Below are 14857 nucleotides of genomic sequence, written 5' to 3' on the forward strand. Positions count from 1 at the left end.
CAACAAACAAACTCAAATATTGAGGAAAACATGCTTCCATTAAAGGAGATTGCCGAGTCCTAAATGGGCAGCAGTTCAAGAATGCTACACTAGTAGTCAGGCATGTACGATTTACAGTACTTTTACTTTTCTACTGCTGCCACTAAGTTTAGAACATGTCCTACAGAAAGGCCTTGCTGGGTTGAAAAGCTCTGGAGATCTGTAGTATGCTTTTTTTGGGTACTTTTCAACACAAGTCTTTGATTCCGTCTTCCATAATCTTTTGTTAGGGCTTGTTTCCCGTATTCTGTTTCCCCATTATACCTACGTTGTTCTCCATGTGCTCCAGACAGGTTGTCAGCAGCACGCCTCCTTACAACTTCAGAGGTTCCTAACATCCTTTTTGTCTTGCAGTTTGAAGAAAAGCTGTCACTTCTTAGTCATCATTTGGCTTATAATTTTAGCCCGCGTGAATTGAGACTTAGGGAAGAAATAATCTTGTCATGCCATATGCAGGTCTGTCTGTAAAGGGAACATCCTCTTAAAGCACATTCCACCCCATTGTTTTGCAAAATCTTCTCATATAAACAAACACATGAAGTGGAAAAGCAGCGAATGGTTTTACATATTAGGCTTGTAAAAAGCAACAAGGCACGCAGTCAATTTGCATTCCTCCTGAATTCTCAACACTAGTTTTGGAGGTTTATGTTACTTAAAAATCCAAATGATAATATGGATCACAGTGATGAAAGAGCAATTTCAATCTTCTATCTATAACCTAAGTGATGTAAAACAGAGTAAGTCATAAAATGGGTTATGTTTCTCTTCCTGCAGCAGAGAAGTAAGAAAGGTAGGCAGAAAGACAGAGCTAAGCAAGCATTTTCCATTTATCTAAGGACTGGCATAAAGTTCCTTGCTGACATTACACAAATAAGCCAGTTGTTAGTAGAGAGCTTTGGAACATCCAGAATCACAAAGAACACTCTCAATGTTTGTTCTAAAAATAACCCTTCACCTCTACAGCACAAAGTATAAAGTCACAGATTCTAATGGCATAAGCAAGTTATGAAGAGAACACACAGAGTTTGTCAATGTGCACAAGAAGAAAGAATGGATAACTTTGAAAAAGAATTCATCACCACTTTGAAAACATTTAAGCACTTCTTTACCTCAAATTTGTTATTTCTGCACCCTATTTTCAGCCTCTAGCCCTAGTTTGGCTGGACCTCCAAAGCACAGCATTGGTCTTGTACACAGTAGTTCAAAGTCCTCTAAGTGATGCTCAAACTGATGCTCGTATGAACATTCAGAGGTATTCATTATTGCAGACATTCCACTGGTCATTGATTGGGTTTTTTCCTAACAAGTGTTCAAATGGCTCACAGTTACCAAACTGTTCAATAACTGAAGGTGTATTCATACCAAAGTAATACCTCATGCTCTTTATTACCTTTATGGACAGTATTATTTGCACAGTAAGTTGTCTTCACTCCAAAATTCTATCCCATCTGTTTCAAAGCCTTTTCAACTGAAAGACTTCAGATTTTTCAGAACTCCTCCTTGCCTCGAGTGTGTAAAAGGTTCAGCAGCAGCCTCAGAAAGCTAGCAAATAAAGCTGTGATACATCCCTCCATTCACCTAACATGCTGCTACAAAGCCTCAACACTGCTGTCAGCCTTCAACACGAAGCTAAATGAAGTTACATCTTCGATCCATGAATGTCTAAAACAATCCTATTTTCTATGCTTTTCCAGACAAACAGATTTTTAGTGTCACGTGCATATTGAGAGACCTTTGCTTGAAGAAAAGAATTACCATAGATAGTTCACAGTTTGTTCATTATCTGTATGTTCATCTGCAGCAGAACTGGACTCTTTTCATAGCCCCTAGCTCAAAGTCACATAGATGAGAGTAAATCTCAGCCTGTAATCAGATAAACATTTTACTGCATAAATGCATTGCAGGGGAAAAAAAGCACCTAAAGAACCAGCAGTCCTGTTCTCCCCCAACAGCTTGTTCCTGCCCTAGACCATTCACTGATATAGGCCAGCACATACCTTTATACAGCCACACAGCAAACTGGATGCGAGCCTGATCTGGCTGAAAGCTAATTTATGGTGGGGGAAAACAGCACCAAAACAAAACCTGCTCACCATAGAGCTGTCTGTGCAAGTGTAAAGCAACAAACACAGCACATGCTTGTTTTCAACAGCAGTACCAGCTGACAAAGTCTGACACTTCCTTTGAACAACAGCCCCAACTCAGTAGGGCAAAGCTTCCAGTTTCAGAACACAGTGAGGTCAATGAGCCAACGAGAATTCTTCCATCCTAACACTTCTGTCACAGACCTGCCTTGAGTCTTACTGATCTGCACCAAACCCCCAAACTGAATGTACCTTTTGTCAGTTTTCAAACACACGGATGTTACAGTTCCTAAGGTCATAAGCAAGCTATAGCATCAGTGACAGACTAAACCATATCATTATTTCCTGTTGAATTAGTCAGTTTGTGTTTGGGACTTCAAACAGAAAAAATACTATGCTTTTTGGGTGCCTTTTTTAATCAAAAACTCTCAATTTCTCCTCAAAAGTAACACAAAGTCTTTATAGGAAAAAATACAAAATTGTATACATAGATAGAAAACCAATTTCAGTACAGCTGGGCACAATTATTTGCAAGCACTATTTCTAAATCCCTTCAATAACAATTACACTATTAGCTCTTAGTCCTTTTCTATAACCTTTCAATAGTCTAGCAAAGGTGAGTACACAGCAGGGTGTTACATGTGCATTTACAAGATTTATGGACATGTATCTGATTTTTGATTTCATAAAGAATTGTACGCGACAGTGAGCTTTCAGTGCTTGGAGTATTGACTTTCACGAGCTAACAAGAGGTATATCACCTGTTCCATTCCAAGGCTTGAGCAATATCCTCTGTGTTTAAGGCTCAGCACTAATTCACAGCTACTAGTGTTGTAGTAATCCACAGGGTTCCTCTCTGCCATGATCTGCTCACAAGCGCTTCTACCACACTAACAGAAGCTTGCTTTATTCTTGTGATTTACCTCAGGACTTTGACACAATCTATTAGCACCTTGGTACTGCAGATTTAATTATGCCTTCTCCTGGCTGTAGATCTGCTGCCTATTGTATTCCCTGACACTAATAACAATTGTGGAGGATTAGTGGAAAGCTGTCCCCCTGGCTCTTCTCAGAAGTAATAGCACCAGTTCTGCCACTTTCATTTTCACATTAACAGGGTCTTCACATCTCTGTGCCCTGCTACTGTGTTGCAAGATAGCAAATGTTAGGAAAAGCTCAGTAGAAAAACCAGCTTGCTTCAGCACTGCACTACCACACACAACACTACAGCCACAAAATATATATCACAGGCTTTTGATTCGAGCTCTCTGATCTGTACTTAAAGACCAAGTCAGAAATTCTCTGTCATTTAAAACATATTAGATCTCCAGAAAAAATAAGGCTTACAGAAATCCACTGGAATTGAAGGCAGCAAAAGCTAACTAATTTAGTCTGGTCCACGCTGAGGTTTTTACCAGCATAGCCCAGTTTTCCTGATCTGCATAATGGGCCAGAGAAAATCCTCCCTGGGTCCTGCCACATGTCAACCTTCCTTTATAGCACAGAAAAGGAAAAATCCACATACATTAAACTTTGAGAGCCCAGCCCTTCCCAGTCGATCACTTCTTATTTGGTACCTAACAGCTATCTGTATACCTATAATAAAATAACACAGGTCTTCAGGATAGATGCAGTTGTCCTAACAAAATACACCTGTGCAATTTTCCCCTTTCTTCCCTGGTTGCCCAGTCCAAGTGACAAACTACACTGATGAGAGCACAGTTTTACCATCACTGTGCATCTAGTGCTCTGTACATCATATTCCAGCAAACAAGACCTACAACCAAAGCGTGCATAATGCCGATACACAGTATAGCAAACTGCATTTATACATAGTATAGCAAACTGCACTTATATCAAATATCAAGCAAACTAGCAGGTGCAGCAAACCCTTAAACAACAATCAGATCACCACTACCCACAGTTGGTGGCCTCACAACAGAGCCACACTAACTGATCACATGAATTCTTCCAGCTCACCCTATTAGTGAAGTTAAATGCATCAGCCTGAATAGCTCAATTTCAGCCTCTTCCATTACCCAAAGTACAACAGCAGAATTCCCATCAGAGCTGGTCCATTTAGCTCAACATAAGCCTGCAACTGCACATGACTATCCTGTCCATATGAGTTCATCACAGAACCCAACCATATCCTCCTTTCTGGCTGCCAGAAGTTACACTGGCAAAGCTGATGGATGTCACAAAAACTGTGTTAGTTTGACACACAGTCACTAAATTCCTGGATTCCAGAAAGCACCCCACAAAGCACCATGAGAAAACCCACGGAACAGAACTTTGCTACACAGGATGTATGCCCAGACTGTCATGCAAGCAGCTCAATTCACTGGTGAGCTGTCAAACGCTAAATAACCAGCAACAGCAAAATGGCAGTAACAGAAATGGTGCAGACTTGCCACTGGGACATAATTATCCTGCTGCAGTTTGAATAACCACACTGATCAGACATAATGTTACTGTAAGGACAGGCTCAGAACATTTTAATGGCACTACCAGTTTGTTTCAATGCAGTACTCCAGAACGGTATCTCTAAGGAACAGAAGTTATGGATTGGATGCTACAGTTCTACAACATAAATCTCATTTCACCATCCCCAACGCTAGCAAAGAAGCTATTTTGCTTGTGTTAGGAACTGCAGTCTAAGCATTAATAATTAAAGTATCGAAGTATTATACAAATGCCTTGCTACAGAGCAGCGCCTCATGAGAGATCAGTCTGTTCCTGAGCCCATTCACCTACAGGATCCACACAGGGGAAACAAGCCCAACTAAACAGCCTACCATAAACCAAATTGTACCAGCTGTACCAGTGATTCCTACAGAAAGCAAAACCAGAAAGCACCACAAGCCCCTCATACTGCATCTAACACACCATAAGGCTTTGTTACTCTAAATCCAAGTAGAGGCCACATAATGTCTGGAGCTCAGCAAAGCACTGAGACATTGACAAAGTCTTAATCCCATCATTAAGCTCTTAAACCGCCATTTCCCAATGTAAAGGACATGTTTATCTAGTTACTCTACCACAGATTTTAGGTTACATTGTAATGAATGAGCATCCACAATGTATAAAACTGTTCCAGCAGAACTATTACACAGGCAGTAACTAAATACACTTTTCTACTTGCCATCACTAATAATTTATCTCAAGTTAAAATAACAGATCTGGGTCTTAGAAAGGCATCTGCTCTGATGAATTCCAATGTATCCAAGTCTATATGGTATAAGTTTCTATGTTAACAGGCAGACTGACAGAATTAGGAAGACAGAAAAAAAACCCAAACCAAACCAAAACCAAACCCCGCACCCTACCTAAAAGTATTTTAAGGACTGTTGATGTTCCACTGAGAACAGGACGTATATTTTACTAACACAAGTTCTGAACCGCGCCCTGTTTAAAGGGGAATATATATCCACAAAAGGAAGAAAAACCTGAAGTACTACCCTAAATCCACCAGTTCTGAAAGCATTTGTAGGGACCTGACAAGTCCCAAACACACCACAAGCAGTAAACCAGCTCAGGATGTATTCACTTGAATGGGACATTTCCTTGTGCTGAAGAAACAAGAGGAACTCCAAACAATCTGAGGCTAATCTGTCCTAGCTGAACAGTACTGGAAGGCAGTCTTACTTTGGAGTATTCAGCCTAATTACAGTGTCGGTTCAAAACAGATTAATTAGGTCACTTGTACCTTTTTAAGGTGTCCTTAGGCACTTGGCAACAGCTAATAATAAATATCCAGTACTTTTTATCTCTAAAAAAAGCAAGCATCATTACCTCTATTCTAAAGATGAGGAAACTGAGACATGAGTTAGCAAAGTCATCCGCCTAATGTCACCTACTGAAAGCAGAGCTGCCAGGAACGAAATGCAGGTCTTCAGAGGCCCACCTAGTAGTTTAACCCAGGTACAATTGCCTAATTTTATATACAAAACATAGTTGTGTAGCCGAAAACTCAACTGTCCCGATTTATACCATGCAAACTAACGAAATACTGAGTATTTCTCAATCAGACTCATTTAATGAAATGGAAAAACACAAACTAAGAACTCTACCGGATGTGCCACTGTGTAAGCATAATTTACATGCATTTCAGCTGTGGTACTGTTTCATCGCTACTTTTAAAGGGAACAAAGTCACGAATGGCCTTTAAACATGATTCTGTCTTGAAATTCATACTTCAGGCTCCCAAATACAGCATTTTAGCAAATTACACAAATAGGCATGCATTATGCAACACAATACTTGCACTAAAACAAAACAGCCACTAAAATAACCCCTTTATTCCGACTAATACAGAAGTAGACCTTTAACATCTCCACTTGAAGCAAATGAGGGTCTGTTACCTGCTTATTTACTTTAGGGCACAGCTCAAGTTCTCTAACTTGACCAATTTCATTTGAACAAACAGAACCAAGTAATGTGTTGGGTTTTGCTGCCATTAAACAGGTATTGGTTTTAAAGCACAGTTTTGAGTGAACCAAAAGTCTTCTTAAATCCCATAACATTTGCATGAAAAGTCTGAAGTTTAATACATTGCCATTACTGCCTAGAGAAGAAGTGGTAGAGGACATTTAGAAGTTCGGAAGTGCAATCACTTTGCATACACAGTAGCTGCATTTAAATGCTCTAAGTAATAACTCTATTACCCGAGCCATACCACCTTACTATGCTGACATCTATGATCACTGCCAAGGAAGCACACATCTTTGGAAATACCCACGAGCTCATAAAACATTTATTTTTAAATACTGATTTAAAAAAAGCCTTTATAATCTAAAATTTGAAATATTTTAGTTCATGGATGCCCTGTTTAACAGCCTAAAGCATCCCAAGTTAAGTTTAATTTTATGAGGAAACAATCACCCCTTCCACCAGGAAGCAAAGAGTTAAAAGTTGTGCATCTAACCTAAAGTAAGCATGGTTTACCTGCTAGACCAAGTTCTAAAGGGATGCAAACCCAGATAAGGATAACAGAATCTTGGAAGGGAAGGCATCATCAGCAATACTGGTTCTTACCCAAGCTCCTTCCCCCTCTACAAAAGGACCTGTACTAGAGATAAAAGGAAGTAAAAAGGTAAAGTAATCTTTCAATTGTTGGTAACCAGGTATATTTCTGGTGAAGCTGCTAAACAGAACAAATTAACAAGAGGATTTGATTGCTGCCAGGTTTATTTCATACTGTGCATTTGCTAACTACTAAAGAGTAAGTGCTGCGGTTTTCACTTTGAACGAACATACACAAGAACTTGCTTAAGAGCAAGATATACTTTTCACATCCTATTAACTGGCTGTGAAATGGTTCAAGATACAGAAGAATCGATGAAATGGTTTGTAGAAAAGCAGAACAGAAATGCTCAGTGGGTATTTCCTAGCAGAGGGTTTTAAGTAACATCTCTGTCACTTCTTTAAACATATAGAACTCTGTCTGTGAGAAGTGGTATCTAAGGCCTATTTAAGGCCTGTTTAATTAAAGCCAGTACACTTTGGATGAGTACTAACACCACATGACATCTACTAGTTTCTTCTTAACAGTTGGTTATTTCCCCCTTTTACACCCTGTTGTAGTTAAAGTTTGCTAAGCTTTGTATCAGGAGAGTCCAATGGATACCTGATAACTGACCCACTTTGACTTACTTCCTCCAAAGCTAAGTTACCTACTTAACAGCACGCTGGAGTACACAGGGCTATCATAAGGAGAACATATCAATAAACAATGTGTTGTATTGGTCACCAACTGATACTCACTTTAGATTCCACATCAGGATCAAGCTTGGGATACACGCTGGGTTTAGCTTGTTTTCAGCAGGCTTTCCTGAGAATGAACAAACCACCCAAACCACACATCCTTCATGATCTAGAGCAACCCAAGGATGTGACACTTGCACCCTTCACTGTAGTCATGCATTCGACAACTTCCTCATCTTCCGGTGCAAGACTGCACTATGCAAGTAAAAGCCCATTTTACATGTAAGCACTTTTTAGGTCACAGTTCTTTAGATTGAGGAAGTTTTCTCCTGAAGCAACACGAGTGAAACGGCACATCTTACGCTTCACTGTAGTCCTCTTTACTTGGGAACATGCCACTGAACTAGCTTTTATGCACAGGTATATGGAGAACAATTTGCTTTGAAGAATTCACAAGAGAAATAATACTGATGCCTTCGCACTCCACATCTAATATGTGCCGCTGCAAACAAAACACCGGCTTCACAGTGGCTCTTCCTGATGGGGAAGTTCCTCTTGAATATACCCAAAAGTTAGCAATTCACAAAACTTAAACCCCAATGTGATTTCCACCTTAACATTGCCACCTTTCTGTCTTGCACAATTGTATCAATACATATCAATACAGGAAATAATACAAACCAAACAACCCTCCCCACCCCCAACAACAAAACAGCCCCCCCCCAAGCAAAAAAAAAAAACAAACCACATTTGTTTCCCTTTAAACATAATCCCCATTCATTTCTGTTTAAATTGATCCAAATCCCACTCTTAGTACTTCTACAGAAATTCTGCTTCTATTTAGCTCACCTGTGACACCACCATAGGTACTTATTCACGCAGCTCACCACTTCAAACAGGTTTACCAGCTTATATATCATTGTATCAAGTTTGTATTAACATAGCGATTCTTCCTAGACACTTCTGAGCCACTGATTAAAGTTCAGCATTTTAGATGGATTCTTAGCCTTCAGCCATCTCATGTGCCACAATAGTAAGCAGACTACTACACCTCTGTGGTGCCTTCTTCTTTGTTACTTAAGTGAGTGCATTGCTAATGTTTAACATGACAGAAGAATTTAGGAAAGGGAATTTCTGCTTTTTAATGCATGCCTTTCTAATTTCTATTCGAGCATTAAACTCGAGGCTTTCCATTTATGGACTCCTTACTTTGGCTAATTGTCCAACTAATAAATTCAGGGACGCATTCTTTGCCTGGTTAACCATAACAACTCGCATAGATTTAGCGGGGTATATTTATAAAGAGAAGGGAAAAAGGCACGCTTTCTTCTGGACAAGGAAGCGGAAGAGCCAGCAGGTTGAGCTGACATTTACAGATAAGAGCACAAAAGCGAAGCTCCCGAATTGCATCTAACCCTGCAGCTGACAAGCAGAAAAGTAACAGTTCCACAGGCAACCCGAACTACTCAAATTACAGCGATGGTAACAACCGACCCTTGAGTCTTCAGCACCTTTTACAGCGTTGGGGGCTGTTTGGGGTGGGTTTTGAGGTGACAAAAACACTTGCCGTGTACAAATAACGCTGCCCGCACCATTTTCTCCCCTGCACGGGCTCCCGGTTCAAGGCCTACATAAAGGAAACTGCTCCCGGTCCTGCGCGGTGCACTGTACCCGGGGGAAGCTCCCTGCCTTGACCCCGCCGAGCGCCGTGCCCGGGGCGGCGGGGAGAACCCCAGCCACCGCAGCGGCCTCGCCGCGCCGAGGGAGCGGGCAGCGGCGGGGGGCGCGGCCCGGGGCAGGCCCCACCGGAGGGACGCGGCGGCTCTGCGGGGGAAGGAGGGAGCCGACAGCAGACAAAAGCGGGTCGCGGCCGGCAGCGGGGTGGGGCCGTGACCGGGCGGCGGCGCCTCCACTCCCAAGGGTAGAGCAGCGGGAAAAGGCCTGAGGTGGGCACAGTCTTTGGCCGTCGCCTCCTCCCCGGCCCGGCCGGGCGCCGAGCGGCGGGCAGGGGGCGGCGGAGCGCGGCAGCGGCTCCATCCTTCCCCGCGAGGAACGGGGCGGCGCCCGGAGGGACGAGGCCGCCGCCGCTTACCTGTAGCTCGGTGAACAGGATCTCCCTCTCGGCCGCGTTAGACGCCATTGCGCTGGGGTTTGAAGTCCGCACCTGGACACTGCCGCTGCCGCCGCCGCCGGCGGGGAGGGGAGCGAGGGAGGCGGGCCCAGGGCCGGGACTAAGGGCGCATGAGGGGCGGGGGGAGCGCTCCGTGCTCGGGCAGGCAGGGGGCAGGTCCCCCTGCTCTCATGGGGGTCGCTCCGGGCGGGGTGCGGAGCGGTGCCCGCCGGGCCGCGGTGCGCTCCCCCGCCCAGGCGCGGCGCTCGGCTACCCGGCAGCGCTTGGCGGCGGCTGCTCTTGCTGCTCCTCCTCAGGCCGCCGCGGATGTCGCACCATTTGGCTGTCACCCTGTCGCAAAAACAGCGTCGCTGCTTTGCGGCTCCCAGAGCACGTGACGCGGGGCGTATGTGGGTGGGGCGGCGGCCCGTACCCCACCGCGGGCATCAGCGGCGCGAGGCGCCTTAGGGCGGGAAAGCAGTGGCGGCGCGAGCACCTCAGCGCCCCCTTACCTCCCTCTCGGTTTCCACAGCGCCTCCTCAGGCCCATCTCGGTCCCTCCAGGTCCTTCCTCGCCCCCCTCAGAACCTCCTTGGTCCCCTCAGAGCTCCCTCGGCTCCCTTGTTTCCCTCAGGCCCGCTTCGGTATCCTCAGAACCCCGTCGGTCCCCTCAGGCCGCTCAGAACCCCTTCAGGTCCCCTCAGAGCTTTCTCCTCCTCTCTCAGTCTCTTCAGGTTCCCCATCGCCTTCAGAGCCCACTCGGCTCCCTTAGGCCCCTCAGATCCTTCGGCCCTTCGCCGTCGTAGTTCCCTCTAGGTGGTGGCGGGGGAAGGAGGTGTGTGCCGCTTCCCCGGTGTTGAAGGATCGCCAGGGCTCGGGCCCGCCAGGCCTACGGTGGCCGGTTTGTAGCCAAAGCAGCTAGCTCAGGAAGCAGAGAGAGGTCATGCTTACCCCAAGCGCCTGGAGAGAGGGCAGCCATCTGCTGCCACGGGGACCTGGAGCGGTGGCCTAGGAGGTTGTGGTGAGTGGGGGCTGTTAATGCCGTTGGTATGAGTTCAAAGGGTGTCCTTGGGGTGCTTAGTGAGGGGGTTTTGGGAAGTGACACTGTTCAGTTAGTCCAAAGAGGAATAAGCTTCTGAGAGCTTCGGTTTGAGTGTCTGGGAGGAAGTGGTTTCTCTTCCTTCTTGGCAGCATGTGACACTGGCATTTATTCTGTTTCCTGCTTGTGTCCCTTGTTCATTGTCACCTGCCCATAAGACAATACTGTCTGTTGGTTCGTCTATACCCATGCACATTCTCATTCTACCTTAATAGTGGATGTTACATTAGGCTAATTGAACTAGTGCAAAGTGCTGTCTGGAAGCAATTAAAACTCCTGGTTTTAATCTGTGCAGTTCGTATCAAAGTCGTGGAAGATGAGGCATTTTTGATAGATCAATTTTCATGTAGGTATCGGCATTTGTTCTGTTTATGCTTGCACTTGTCTGTATGGCTACAGGCTGACAGTAGAATGTTCTAGAACTGCACTTTTAGTTTTGAAGGGTTGGGGGTTACTTATTTATTGATAAAAAGGGAATAAGAGAAGTAGATGTTAAATTACCACTACTATTCCTAGTAAATCTGAAGTATTTAAGTGTTCTTACACTTCCACTGTTGAACACCAAACAAACCAGACAGTCTGAAGTGCTATCATGCAGTATAAAAGAATCTTGTGAACATATGCGCACAGTTAACTTCGCGTAAGAGAAATACTGAGATAATATTACAGCAGTGATGCACATCTTCACAGAAATTGGTCTTTTTCAGTGATTCATGCCTGAGTAGCTGTGTTGATGTAGTTCGTAGTCCTGCACATACACAAATCTACATGTAGACTTAGTCCAGTTGAAGCCAATGGCTCTATTTCTGATCTGTGTGGCCAGACAATTACAGGCTGGGAGGAAAAGGGTAAAGTTGAGAAGAGAAAGACTTTACCTGCCAGTTGTCCAACAGCCACTCTTTTATAGAGAGTATTGAAAGTTCATAAATCTGGGGTTAACAGAGTTCTCATGTAAGATCTTAATTACTGTTCATTGCTGCATTAGTACATGACAGGAACCATATCGTAGCTGTCACAAAGGAAGATAAAACATCTGAGGCTAAATTGTCAATTGTGTTAAATTGTACTGAAACTGGCTCAGCAGTTGCATAAAAGATTTGAAGCGTATAACTTCTGTGGTGAATATAAATTCCTCAAAAGCAGTTTGGGTTCTTGAGTGACAGTGTGATTTTAAGCTACCTGAGGAAGGTTATGTGGGAGGTCATTCAGGTCACTTTTCTGAGTCTGGGCATCATCTTTATGGGATCAAGAGCCAAAATATACATAAGTCATATCTTTGTTATAAGGAAGAATTTCTGGAATAATTAATGTGACTCAGTTTTGAAGAAGGCTGTGGGAGGAAATCCTGGTTATTTTTCACCAGACTTCCTGCCTCAATTTTTCCCATAGTCAGAGTTTCACATTATTTAGTAAAATTTGGGCTAGCACAGACTTACTGTTACATATATGAAGTACTCTTAGTTTAGCAGTCACATGTCAAAAGGCATGAATTGGCTTTACTTGTGGAGTATGGCATGGTTTGGAGCATATTGTGGAAGAAGGGGAGTGGCAAAGAGACACATTGATACAACATTTTCTCATTTTGACCATGGTAGAATGATGCCAAACTGTACTTCAAATTCATTTGAACTGCCTTTGAGAACAGATTTTTAAGGATATATATATATGTGTATATATGTATATGTAATCAGAAATGACTGGATTATTGTGACTTCATATACTGGTCAGTGTGTATGTGGTCCAGTCCTGCAGCTCATCTGCTCTCCTTGCTCCCATTGCAAAGGAGAAGTCAGTGTGCATGTATATTTTACAAGATGGGGTCAGAAAGAAACACAGATTGTGCCCACTCTCCAAAATCATAGTTGCATGAGGGGGTGCTTGAACAAAGTTAATGAAGCTTTGAGATTCTATCTAAAACAGGCAGCTGACTTTAGTGCATGCTTAACCTAGCCTAAAGTGTATTGTTATCCCTGTCAAGACATGGCCTGTAATCTTTTTTTGTATTCCTACAACTTGGAAGGACAAAGTCCTAGATTCTTTGATAGAAGTGTAAGAGTACAGGAATCAAAAGAGGAACTGTTTTGGAAAAATATTAGCTTAGCTAAATCTCTGATACTTAACCATTCGTCCTCAAGAGAAATTGTTCCTTAACCATTGTTCCTCCAGCACAAGACAGTGCTGGATTACTGTAGCTCTGTGTCTAAGTACTGTGACAGTGAATTACTGAGCAAGAAAGAACATTCCAAGTGAGTCTCAAAATAGAAGGCAGTTAAGTACGTAAGTCCAAGAATTTAGCATTATATGGAATCCTGAGTTCAGCCCGTGCCTTAAAATATCTGGGTGCTATTTCTTCAGCCATTATTCTGTTAGCTCATTCCCAGCACTCAATTATCTAGAAAATTAAACTGAATGGAAAGGACATCACTACCATTTGCTAATTTTAATTTATTTAATTAGTTCTTTTCTTCTGGTTGTGTTATTAAGGTCTTTGTCCCAAAGACCTGGAAAAGCTGAGAATTCCAGTGTTCGAGGTGGTGCAAAGCATCCCTTGTGAACCCTTGAGCATGGTACACAACCTCTTAGAAAAATATCATATAAGCAAAATCTAGGGTGTGTTTTAGAATATCTCTAGCTAGTCCTATGTGCCATCTAAAGAAGAGCTTGCTTTCACATGGTGATGCACATAGAAATGAGGATTAAGGACGTGAAGAACATCAGATAGGTATTAATTATTATGCTTACCAGCAAGACACTACCAGGGAAAATTAAGTTTTTGTTTAAGCTTCTGTTTAATCTCACATGTTTAAATTAGTGATGTGTTCTGGAAGGACAGCACTGTAGAGACGTGCCTGGGGAGGGGATGAATGGCACTCTTGGGAAGGAAGAAGTCAGCTAGCATTCTACATGCACAGTGCTGGTAGGTGAGTGTGGGCACAGCAATACTAGGCCAGCCCACCGCCTTTCTAGGCACAGACCAAGCTCTAGGAGGTAGTGACCATTTTGATGGGGTGGGGTAAAGATCTAATTTTACCAGTAATCTTGATACCTCTTACATGGTAGACACACCACACACTAGCATGGGAATGCTAATATTCACTGTTCAAGTCTACTTTAGGATAGCGTTTTCTTCAAGTCCTTTTGCTTAGGAATAAGACAATGTAGTCTTTAGACAAAGTCAAAGGAATGTTTTTTAGGAAAGAACACAAGCAGATTTTTAATAATGTAGTAATCTGTTCTGCCTGACTTCTGGACATAGCATTACTCTTGTATTTCCACAGTTGTCCTTCTAGGTTGGATCCCCTGGAAACCTAATCAAATCCTGGAGCTATGAGGCACAGGAAAAAGGAGATGAAAGAATGCATATGTCTTTGTTTGCTTCAGCTTGGAGTTGTTAAAAAATAGTATATTAATGAAGAACAGTACTTTTTATATTCCTGTTTTGTTTGTCAAATCACTGTGGGAATAGGAGAAGGCTTTGGTTTTAAAAGCTTCCAATAATAAGTCTTGCAATAGATTTAGGAAGAAATGTGTCTAGATCAGGTTAAACTTTGAGATAAGAAAGCAATTAGTATTTTCTTAGAGCAGCAACTTTCTGCTGTTGAATAAAGAAAATGCTGAACAGGAGGAATAAAATTCAAATTTTAGCGTGTTTAGCTTGAGAATGTTGGTTCCTTTCTTGAAAACTACTTCTTCCATAGTATTTGTTAGAAGTTAATGCTCTGCCTTTCACTCAGATTTCTTAAAGAGAATTCCATGTAAGAAAAGGCTCCTGAGAGAGAGCATGAGAGCTCTCTGAGGCTCTTACTGACGTACCACTGCC

General features: G+C 42.9%; 1 protein-coding gene and 1 long non-coding RNA gene across 4 annotated transcripts in view; one reads left to right on the forward strand and one right to left on the reverse strand.

Moving 5' to 3' along the window:
- The window catches only part of PKN2 (protein kinase N2), a 50618-nt gene extending 40387 nt beyond the window's left edge, over positions 1–10231 (reverse strand). For both annotated transcript variants that reach the window (XM_057402719.1, XM_057402718.1), the window contains exon 1: positions 9922–10231. In XM_057402719.1, coding sequence (XP_057258702.1) covers positions 9922–9969 — 48 coding nt within the window. In that variant the 5' untranslated portion in view covers positions 9970–10231. The remainder of the gene's footprint in view (positions 1–9921) is intronic.
- A 607-nt stretch (positions 10232–10838) lies between these two features.
- Positions 10839–14857, forward strand: part of LOC130595734 (uncharacterized) — an 87726-nt gene continuing 83707 nt past the window's right edge. For both annotated transcript variants that reach the window (XR_008971370.1, XR_008971369.1), the window contains exon 1: positions 10839–10959. This is a non-coding gene — a long non-coding RNA (uncharacterized LOC130595734). The remainder of the gene's footprint in view (positions 10960–14857) is intronic.

The sequence above is a fragment of the Pezoporus wallicus genome, unplaced genomic scaffold (assembly GCF_028554395.1).
Source record: "Pezoporus wallicus isolate ANWC-B61680 ecotype Strahan unplaced genomic scaffold, APGP_CSIRO_Pwel_v1 contig_8333, whole genome shotgun sequence".
NCBI lineage: Eukaryota > Metazoa > Chordata > Aves > Psittaciformes > Psittacidae > Pezoporus > Pezoporus wallicus.